The 12003-nt window shown below is 38.3% G+C and overlaps 1 protein-coding gene across 3 annotated transcripts in view; it reads right to left on the bottom strand.

Annotated features, from left to right (window-relative positions):
* The window catches only part of ZFAND3 (zinc finger AN1-type containing 3), a 387749-nt gene that overhangs the window by 86757 nt on the left and 288989 nt on the right, over positions 1–12003 (bottom strand). For all 3 annotated transcript variants that reach the window (XM_004379422.2, XM_023734151.1, XM_023734150.1), the window contains one exon: positions 4526–4591. In XM_004379422.2, coding sequence (XP_004379479.1) covers positions 4526–4591 — 66 coding nt within the window. The remainder of the gene's footprint in view (positions 1–4525; positions 4592–12003) is intronic.

The raw sequence follows: 12003 nt of genomic DNA, 5'->3' as shown, positions 1-12003 counted from the left end.
CACCATCTAGGCAATCTGCTGATTCCAAAGCAGAGAGAAAGATGGAGATGTAGACAGTCAATGTATAGTTCTCAAAGCAAAAGTAAATCATAGATTTACCTCTGAAAATCAGGAAGCCCTGTTCCGCAGGGTCAGAGCCAATATTTAAAGCTGAGGCCTACTGGCTAGCCCAAGCAACCTAAGGTGGCATAGAAGAGATTTTTTGAGAAGTACAACAGGCTAAACTTCATGACCTTTAATGCCCACCCTGAGAAATCTCAGCTTTCCTTCAGGCTTTTTACGAGCTGACCTGCACAGCGCATTAATTTCTTTCCAAGCTAAGAATTCTCAATCTTTTTCTAGTTAAGAGGTATATATTCACCTAAATGAAGGCCTGGGCATGTGTGACAAAACATCAATGTCTCTCTTATCGTTTCACATGCAAAGACCTAAAAATATTACCTTCAGTTCCTACCAGAATACTGATATGCACTAGAAGATGTGATCACTACAAAATCAGTGTACAAAATTGGGTATGGCAATGAGTTCCAATATTTCTAATTTACTCTTTCTTGCCCCTAAAATCCCTGTAAAATTCCTATGTGGTGCAAACGGTTTGTGCACAACTCCTAACTTAACGGTTGGTGGTTCGAACCCAGCCAGCAGTACCACAGAAGATAGGCCTGGTGATCTGCTTCTGTTAAGATTACAGCCAAGAAAACCTCATGGAGCGGTTCTATTCTGTAAAACATGGGGTCGAGTCAGAATCAACTCGAGGGCAACTAACAACAAGATTCCTACTGATGTATTTATTGATACCATTTAATGGATGCTCACTGTATAAACATAACCTTTAATAATATAATTGTAATAGTAAAAAGATCAAAGACTATATATTTTAGTATGGATTACGCCTGAACATGAACATGCTGTGATAAATGGAGAAAATACCGAAGCGGTCAATGATTTCATTCTACCTGGGCCCATAATCAACGTCCATGGAAGCAGCAGCCAAGAAATCAAACGATGTACCACACTGGGCAAATCTGCTGCAAAAAAGCCTCTTTTAAAAGTTTTTCAAAGCAAAGATGTCACTTTGATGACTAAGATGCATATGACCCAAGCCATAGTCTTTTTAATCGCCTCATATACATGTGAATGCCGGACAATGAAATAGACAGAAAAATTGATGCGTTTGAATTGTGGTGTTGGCAGAGAATACTGAATGTACCACGGACTACCAGAAGAACCAACAAATCAGTCTCAGGAAAAATACAACCAGAATGCTCCTTAGAAGTGGGGATAGGCAAGACTTTGACTTACTTTGGACACATCATCAGGAAGGACCAATTGCTAGAAAAGGACATCATGGTTGGTAAAATACAGGGTCAGCGAGAACAAGGGAAACCCTCAATGAGATGGATTAACACAACAGCCGCAACAATGCACTCAAACATACCAGCGATTTCCAACGATTATGAAGATGGCACAGGACCAGGAAACATTTCAGCCAGTTATACATAAGGTTGCCACGAATCAGAGACTCAAAAGCAACTAACGGCAAACATTTATTGAGAGTCTACTGGTGGCAGAATGGTTAAGCGCTCGGCTGCTAATCAAAAGATTGGCAGTTCAAATCCACAAGTGGCTCTGAGGGAGAAAGACCCTGCAATTACCGCCTAGGAAACCCTATAGGGGCAGTTTTACTCTGTAATATAGGGTCCCTATGAGTCGGAATTGACTCAGTGACACAACAACTATGTGAGATTCATGCATATTATTTTTCTTAAACGTATGAAATAGATTTTTTCATTCCATTTTATGGATGAAGAACAAATTTTGAGATGTTATTTGTTTAAAATCACATATTGTTTAAGTGGCTAAGCTAAGATCTAAAACCAGACCTGATTCTAGAATCTCTATTTTAAAAACTACTTCACTATGTTACTGAATCCACAATCAACACCCGTGGAAGCAGCAGTCAAGAAATCAAATAACATATTGCACTGGGCAAATCTGCTGCAGAAGATCTCTTTAAAGTGTTAAAAAGCAAAGATGTCACTTTGAGGACTGAGGTGTGCCTGACCCAAGCCATAGTGTTTTCAATCACTTCATATGCATGTGAAAGCTAGACAATGAATAAGGAAGACCGAAGAAGAATTGATGCCTTTGAATTATGGTGTTGGTGAAGAATGCTGAATACACCATGGACTGCCAGAAGAACAAACAAATCTGTCTTGGAAGAAGTACAGTCAGAATGCTCCTTAGAAGCAAGGATGGTGAGACATTATGCTTGGTAAAGTAGAGGGTCTGAGAAAAAGAGGAAGACCCTCAACGAAATGGATTGACGCAGTGGCTGCCACAATGGGCTCAAACAACGCACAATTGTGAGGATGGCACGGGACCGGGTAGTATTTCATTCTGTTGTACATAGGGTCACTATGAGTCAGAAACAACTCGATGGTACCTAACAACAACTTCACTACATGCTACGTTTCCAACAACAACTTTACGACATGCTACGTTTCCAAATCTGTGTTTCTCTTTCTCTGTATTTCATTCAATGATAGGCTTTTCCATTGTCTGATTAGGAATAGAAAAAATTACAGTAAAATGTTGTAAGCAATAACATGATGTAGTGGAAGAGAACACAGGCTTTAGTATCTGAAAGATGTGTGCTCAAATCTTTGCTCCATTATTTACTAGTATACCACCTCAGGAATCAAACTTAACTTTCTGAGCGCCAGATTTTTTTCCCCTCTGTAAAAGAGGAATAACTATCTTGCAAAACTGTCCTGAAGACTAAGCAAGCATGTATATAAAACATATTGTATGGTGCCTGGAAATGTAGTAAGCATTCAATAAATATAACTGTTATTTTTAGATAGACAAAGTAGTATGGGAGCAGAAAGGAGGAAACAGATCTGTTTAGGAAGATGAAGAACACAAGTACATGACACTTTGGAGAGGCTCCTGCTAGTTACAGTGCCTAAGGGGAGCACACAGTTCCCTTTCCCAAACCTCTCAGGATGACCTTATCTGTTAGAGGCTCACTCCTTGACTGCTACCTGAACACAGTGATAGTGCTAACAAGAGAACCCTGCCCTGAGGGCCAAGATAGGAAGGAAAGAAGAAAGACTACACTGTTCATATAAAGTGCTGGACCTGAAATCAAAGAGCTCTGAATGTTTTCAAGCTACTGGCTGGAGTAGGTAGGCAGCTGGCTGTCCAACTGCCCACTGGCTAATCAGGGCGGTCAGTCTCACTCCAGGGCACAGTTCTCTTCTATCTCAGTCAGGAACTACCCAGATGAGGTTAGGTACTGGGCAGGGGGAGGGACAACAGCATGCCAGGACTACCTCATACACCCCTGCCTGATCGTTTGGAAAAGAAGAATAAAATTAAGTTCCTGAGAGTGGAGTGCCTGGACATTACTCTGAAACAGTACAGACAGGCCTGTTTGAGGTTTAACATCAAAATAAAAGCATCTAAAGGGGCTAAGGTTTCAGTGTAAGTCTGTACACGGAAATAGTTCATGCTATTTCTGCTGGGGAGTTAAAAAGATTTTTTAAGTTATAAAAATACTTTGACTGTGACCTTTAGAAAAACAATATAATTATTTTGACTCTTCCAAATATAATCCTTGAGATATTTTAAATAGCAGGCAGCATTATTAGAAAAGGCAAATAATGTTTAAAAATAAATTAAGCTATAGGCTAAGGGAGCAATGGGCATTATGACTGCTCTTTAGAGAGCTACAAGATTCATGACTTCATGTTTAATAAAAATGTCACAGATGCACCAAGATGTTTTTGGGACTTCATGCATTTGAAAAGAATGATTTAAACATAACTTTTACACAAACGAGAGAAAATGATTTTCTAAAACTACTAGGACACTATAATAAAAAAAAAAACCAAACCCGTTGCTGTCGAGCCGATTCCAACTCATAGTGACCCTACAGGACAGAGGAGAACTGCCCCATAGGGTTTCCAAGGAGCACCTGGTGGATTTGAACTGCTGACCTTTTGGTTAGCAGTTGAACTTTTAACCACTGCACCACCAGGGTTTCCAAGACACTGTTTAATAGTCAGGTTAAAATACTATCAGTACTACAGCATCTTTGGCCCTCCAGTCTCCATTATTTAAATAGTTATGTTTTTTTTCTTTTTTGGTCTTTTTTTTCCCCATAGGTCCAAGACTTAGACAAATTAGTCACATGCCAGAAACTGAGGAATGATCTGCATTTTTTGTACATTTCCTAACTTACTAATATTGTTCAGACATTAGGAAGTAGGCAATTTTGATGCCCACCCTCTCAGTTCCACCTGCCCGCATTTAACTCACTCAATCTGACCCCCAAGAACACCACTATGACCTCGGCTCACACTTCACTCTCAATACTAAGCATCTACTACATTACTTCACAACTGAGAGAAAAAATCAGACAATAAGTACCCTGGCAAGGACACCAAATTAGAACCAGTTTCTAATTTCTGTGAAAAATTCAGGTAAAAATGAATTCAAATAAAAATGATGTACATACCTGTACCACAGGATCTTTTGGTTGGTGTGATTAACGAGACATGAGCTGTGTCTGTGCATGGCCCACCTAGAAGCAGAAAGGCAGGCACATCAGTCAGGACATAGCTTCTACATGCCCGCACTTGCTACTGGGACACACAGGAACCTAAAAAGAGGTCAACCTGCAAATATCCATGAGGAAAGGTAGTAAGAAAGGTGGTGGGGTTAATTATAAGGACCTAATTTTAATTCAGTAATTTAGTCTACTGATCCATAGTCTTTCTATGTTATAACATGCTTTTCAGAAAAAATAACTGAGAGTCTCACATAATGTTAGGAAGTTAAAGGTTAAAATTTTCACTAGAGTTCAGATCCAGGTGAGAGGAAATCACCCTAAGTCTGGGGAGCTAAGTTCTTCCACAGAGAAATAAAAGAACTGCTACCTCTTAGGCTGACTTCAGTGGTCACTCTATCTTTGAATTTATTGCAAAACTAGCTTCATTTAAAGGGAGGAATTCCTTAAGGAACAACAAACTGCTTGACAGAAGAAATAAAGATCATTTTAATATGTAAGGAGAGCATTGCTGACCGAGAAAAAATATCTAGTTTAATTATAAGAAGTATGATATGAAGAGGGCCTTTATGGAATTTTGGTGGGCCCAGGGATCTGGCGCATAGCTGTAATTCAAGAGTATGCAAGACATATAAATTATTTAGTGATGAAGGCTTGAAAAGCAATAATTGCACTCTGCAGAATTAGTCACTAACAAATCCTGATGCTGATATTGACACAAACTCCCACACACCCCCAACCATGCTCTACTCTCTGAAATACGAAGTTACTGTATAAATACTCAGACCAGTGGTTCTCAACGTGCCCTGGAACAGGCATTGGTGATGGTCAGAAAGAAGCAGAACACACCAGCAAATATTATACATGTATTTTAAAAAGGCTCCCCAGATAATTATGATTAACAATGGGGGAACATGATTACTTGGTGTGGTTGTATATTACCTATGGCAACTATCATTCACCTCCCACTGAAGTTACACACTGAAAAGGAAGGAAAGATGGAAAGAGCTCTGAGATCCGTTTCTAGAGTTTCTCTCTCTGAGATCCATGGGTTTAGGGGCCTAAAGATCCCAGTTATGAAATTCACCATTAGGCCACTCTTTCCATGCCAAAGCCATAACAGCAGCAATGCTCAAAACCTGTTGCCGTCGAGTTGAATGAGACTCACAGCGACCCTACAGGACATAGTAGAACTGCCCCACAAGGTTTCCAAGGAGCGGCTGGTGGATTTGAACTGCTGACCTTTTGGTTAGCAGTCGAGCTCTTTATCACTGCACCACCAGGGCTCTGCAGCAATCCTCAGTGGGTGTAAAAAGACAGAGGGGAAGGGGAAAAAAAAAAAAAAGGAAGAGAAACCAAGTAAGTGCATTGTTAACTTCAAAGAGCACTTAGCAAATACTATGTGCCATGGCTGTCAGTCTACACTCAGGGAGTTTACAATCTTAGGAAGAGAAAATTTATGTACATAAATAGTGAATAATAAATGACAGCAATAAAGAGCTGGATGGAAAATGATCAAGTACCAAACCATACAGTATAGGTAATAAATGCTAACTGCAAGCAGGAAGAAGGAAGTTCATCACTGGCCAGCATTACCTGGAAATGCTTCCCAAGAATTTGAAGGCAAGAATAAACTGGAGAATTTAGAAAAGCCAGGTCAGAAGAGCAGGGCATTTCAATTGAAAATTGTTCTACAAATGTCACATTCACCATAGAAAGCTTAACCTACTAAAGTTCTAGAGGTCCAAATAGGCAACTGTGACATGGAAACAGGCAATATGAAAGTAGATAAGGAGCTGCAGGAAAACGTAACACAGGCTCTACAGTCTCCAGAACCCTCTGAGCACTGGCTTCTACAGCTCCATAAAATCATGTAGCTTCTGCTTCCATGTTATAGATAGATTAAACAGACAGACAGACAGATAGATACTTAAAAAAAAATTTACGCATCCTTCTTTCTTGGAAAATACGGGGTTTATAGAAGACTCAATTTAAGTCCTGCTATCGGTCCCTACTTGCTGAATAATTCTGGATTAAGTGATTTTCAGTTTCTTTAACCAAAAAATGGAGATAATAAAAATGCCCACAAGCCACTGGGTTGATGAGATCATCTATACAAAAAGACTTCATAAACTATAAAGCTTTATATTATGTATCATTATCACCTTCTCCTCCACCAGATTTTATGTTCCCAGGGGTCAAGACTCACATTGTTATCTACTCTTGGGTCATGGCTATATGGACAGTGGGTACTTAATGATGCTCATTAAGTAGCCACTTCAAGCTGCTTGATTTAAACAGGAAAATAATGCACGTTTTTTAAAACTTTTTTTTTAACTGAGGTATGACATAAGTAAATAGACTGAAGTACTAGAATGAAGTGCACACATTTTAAATGTACACTGGAGGGGTTTTAACATATATACACACTTGTAAATGCCATCAGATCAAATAGTAGAACATTTCCAGCACCCAGGAAGTTCAGGGGAGCATCGCCGGAAATTTTGATGCAACAGGATGGGGTAAGGCATAAGAGATTAATGCACATTTTTAAACCACCTGAGCACAATGTAAGTATTAACAGATCAGTTAGTTCCAATCTCTGAAAAGATTGCCAGGATCGCTGAGTACCCATAACACAGTGAAATGCACAGAGCATAAGAGTCAATAACGGTTTAACTACCCAAATATTTTTTTAAAGGACATAAAATAATTCATTCAGCAAAATTTTAAGAGAAGGGAGAAACAGTCAAGTAAAAAATCCTAAAGAATTTTGGCTAAGACTCATGAATTAACAGTCCCATGTTTGCAAATGTCCAAGATGACTATTAAATAAGAATCTTTATCTCATCAGTACGTTGAGAGTTTATTCTTTTTTCAACTCCTAGCAAATGAATTTCTGTAGGTTTTGGCAAATACGCCAATAACTTTAAGGCTACCTAGCATATCGCAACATGCATCATCATGAAAGTGTCCTCCAGAGAGCTTATTAAACAACCCAATCCAATGTGTTCACTACATTATAGTAATATACAAATGGAACCACAGTTGAGCCAAGACAAATTTGACAGCAAGAGTAACTGGCAGTGACAATATATTCCAGCTTTGATAATTAGGCAATATTATAAACAGAGAGCTTGGAATAAAGTTTGGTCTGGCAAACTATAACCTATGAAACACTTTAAAATCCAGAACAGAAGCATGGGAGCACAGCAAATATACTCTACACTAATTGTGCCATCACCCAAAACTCCTATACTCTCAAAAAAAAGGGAGTAGTCACAGGAGATTACGGTATCTACCTTTACATAATCAATTCCAAATCAACTCTGCTAAAACGAATGCAGGAAATTAAGGGACGCTAAAGGGAAATCTTTGAAGGTTTTTGTCCACTACAATAGAAATAAAAAACAGATCTCATGTAGTCATCGCAAACAAAATAATTTTGAGAGCTGATGGTAAGGAATCAAAGTCAGAACATTTGCTCCATTCAAAGGAATGGAGTTGGCTTTTCTGAGCTTTCTAATGCCACAGTGGGAACTGAGGGAGGGGCTATGGCATATGACTCCATACATCATTGCAAACTCTGCTCCTATTTTGGCCTTTCTTCCTCTTCTTTCCAAGTAGGAGAGTAAACAGAGTAAGAACTAATAACTGAAGAGTGAGGTGAGGGAATTTCTTCATAATCATAGGCTCTACAGATTAATGTAGCGTGTGTGCGCGCGTGCATGCACGCATGCCTGTGTGCGTACACACATATACGTACACACGTGTACGTTTGGTGGGATCAATCTGTGGAAAATAAATGTTTCTAAGCACAGAACAACTCAAACCATTACACTTCAGTCTACATTAGTAGCAACTGAGTTTGGAACAACAGTTTTGGGTTTTTTAATATAAAAAAAAATCATATTTAAAGTTCCTTGCTCAATGTGACAGGCCCTCTGGGGATTCTGAGCCAGATGATATCAAAATTACCAAACCTGAACTAATTTTTAGTCAATTATTTTGAGTGCTTTCTGCTTGCCTCCCACCACCCCCCTTTTCTTTTGCTAAAGCAAATAGCTGAAATTTTTTTCACATTTCTTCATTATCTGGAGATACTGAATAACAGACATTCATCTTGCATTAGATATTATATTCAGAGGACTTTTTCCAGAAATAATGTGAAGTTTCAACAATTTAGAGTTTGGAATTTGCAAACAAATAAGGCTTGTGGAAGCTTGTGCTTTGTGGCTAGATGAAGTCTGAATATGTTACCTTTTCTTTTAGGAACGTTTCTATTCTTGTATTAAAGGTGTCGTACATAATGCAGCCCTATGGATCGCATTTGGAATTCCACATGAAAGCCATGAAACGAAATTCTTCAGCTGTACTCCCAACAAGTAGAAATCTTTATAGCTTTGCGATAGCAAAGTGGATTTTCCAGGGAAAACAGTACTAATTTCAGCCCAGCAAAGTTGAAGATGGGGGTCAAACCTGCATACTAACATACAAACCAACAAATCAGAAGGACTAACTAAAGGTATCCCATTAACTATCAACACTCACATTTTAAGCCACAGTAGCAGAATTCTTACATATTCTTTTTCAGCCGCCTATACTGAAGAGGCCTGGTGGCACAGTGGTTAAAAGCATAGCTGCTAACCAAAAGGTCGGCAGTTTGAATCCACCAGCACCTCTTTGGAAACCCTATGAGGCAGTTCTACTGTGTCCTATGAGTCAGAACTGACTCGACTGCAACAGGTTAACAGGTTTGGCTTTTTTTTTTTTTTTTGTCTTTTTCGGGGGAGGTTTATACTGAAGTTCATGGGTGGTGCAAATGGTTAACACACTCGACTGTTAACCAAAAGATTGGGGGTTTGAGTCCACCCAGCGGCGCCTTGAAAGAAAGGCCTTCTGAAAAATCAGGCATTGAAAACCCTATGGAACAGTTCTACTCCGACACACATGGGATCACCATAAGTCAGAGTAGACTCAATGGCAACTGGTACAGTTACACAGTTACTGAGCATGTCAAAAAACCCCGGCTACCCATGTGAATCCCACAGGCTGGCTACAGTCTATGACTCAAGGAGAAAGTAAAGAACACTGGTCTGGCGGATAGCTGCATTTATGCTAGCAATCATCTTAGGCATTCAAAACCTAAAGCTGGGTAAATACAGAAAAATAGTATTTCTTCTTAACCTTGCAAATAGAGATCAACAATCTACTCGGAAAGATTTTGTTAAAACAGCTGTGATGACTGGTTATTTTTGGCTCCTGGTTCCAGTAGCCCTTATTGGCTACAGTTACACCATGTTACAACATCAATTAGGAAAAATGGATTGTCAGGAAGTCAGTCAGCTAAAAATTGCCAGAAGCTTAATAATCAAATAAATATTCTACTATCAGCCCTTTCACGGTAACTGCAAATCATTAATACACAAAAATAGCCATGCCTTTTGCAGATTTATAACACTTCAATATTCTTGCTTAATTAACATGACATTTACATAACAGTATCTAATTAATTTCCAACTAAAGGCTCTGTGGGCTAATTAGAAATGTATCATCCTTTTTTAACCAGCTTGTCAATTCCACTCTATCATGATCTGTACACTGTTTACCTTTGCAGCATCTCACTTTTCCAGGCTTACAGTTCTAAAGGTGATATCAGACAACAGATTCAAGAGCTACAATTATTCCCCTTCTCTAGGGATTCAGAATATCTTATCAAGAGTTTCTTGATGGGACTTCTTAAATTAGGAGAAAAAAAAAAACTATGCAATGAAGATATGAAATAAACTCCACACTGCCTCTTGATGTAGCATGTCAAGAATGAAAACTTACTTTTAAAAAATATTCAAAGAACCTACACTTCTTCAGCGGTAAAATTTTCCTTCCTTAAAAGCCTTAGACATACATGTAGAGATTTAAAATAGTAAAGAATTAATAACAAATAAGTATCAGGAACAGATCAGAATGCACAATAAGTCATTTCTTCACAGAAGAAAACCCTATCTTCCAATTTCCTCTACACCTGCAATACATGAATTGTTTTAATCAGAAAGGACACACCTAATCTGTCTACATGATTGAATTTGAAAAGCACCAACGATTAAAAACAAGGATACATAAAGATATAATGAGCAGGAATCTAAGTTTACAGGAAATCTTCAGCACAGATAATAGCCCTCTCATTTCTCCAAATGAAACTTCCAAAGGAAACCATTTACAAAGCTTGTTACAAAATCTAAGTGTTAATCTTCCAGTTAGAAGTTCTCATCCTAACTCACTGCATGATCTCTGACACCATCATTTAGATGGAATTAGGAATTCACGAGAAAAGGGCTTTCAAGGTGGGCCAGAACTTGCTGCTGATAGCTATCTATTTTACTCATAAAATGCTTCTCTACTCCCTCTTCTCCATTCCCCTAAATACACTGCTGAGCAGCTCTACAAATATTATGGTGTGTACATGTGTGTGCATGCAAGTGCTTATTAGCCTATCTGGTCAATAGAATTTTAAATTCTCCCACACCATCTTCTCCAGCAAACAATACTAAGCGCAGAACTAACTCAGGAATGCTTTCCACTTGCCCAGTACTGTCCGGCTCTTTTTTTTTTAAAAAAGAAAAACAAAATTTTTATTAGGCATTGGTGAAATAAAACATTTGCTGTTGACTTTAAAGAAATTTTATTGTGGCAAAATATATAAAACATGAAATTTGCCATTTTAACCATTTTAAGTGTATGGTTCAGTGGCATTAATTATATTCACAATGTTGTGCAACCATCAACACTACCTATTTCCAAAACATTTTCATCACCCCAAACAGAAACTGTGTACCCATTAAACAATCATTCTCCATTTCTTCCTCCCCTCAGGCCCTGGTAATTATTAATCTACTTTCTGTCTCTATGTATTTGCTTATTCTAGATACTTCATATAAGTGGGATCATACAATATTTGTTTTTTTGCAGTTTATTTCACTCAGTATAAATTTTCTGAGGCCCATCCAGCTTGTAATATGTATCAGAACTTCATTTCTTTTTATGGCTGAATAACATTCCATTGTAATATTATACCACATGTTACTTATCCGTTCATCTGTTAATAGACATTTTGGTTGTTTCTACCTTTTGTCTATTGTGGTCTTGGGGACCTCAATTAGGGCCTACATTTTGAGAACTACTGTTATAGAACAAAAAAGTGAACCTAAAGGTTAACATATTTTCCAATTTTCCCACACTCTCCTCACAGCCCAACTCGCTTACTGTAATAAGAGACCCAAATGATACACTAGTACAAATAATGGTAAAACGTTTGCCCACTCTCAACAAAATGTCAATATTCAAGTAAATAAAGGCATACGGATAGTGGAATAAACTCTACAGTTAGAATTTCAAACCAGTACATTCTATTTCTGCTACCATGTAGGAAG

Source organism: Trichechus manatus, unplaced genomic scaffold (assembly GCF_000243295.1).
Source record: "Trichechus manatus latirostris isolate Lorelei unplaced genomic scaffold, TriManLat1.0 scaffold00065, whole genome shotgun sequence".
NCBI lineage: Eukaryota > Metazoa > Chordata > Mammalia > Sirenia > Trichechidae > Trichechus > Trichechus manatus.
This window is presented reverse-complemented; position numbering and strand designations above follow the sequence as displayed.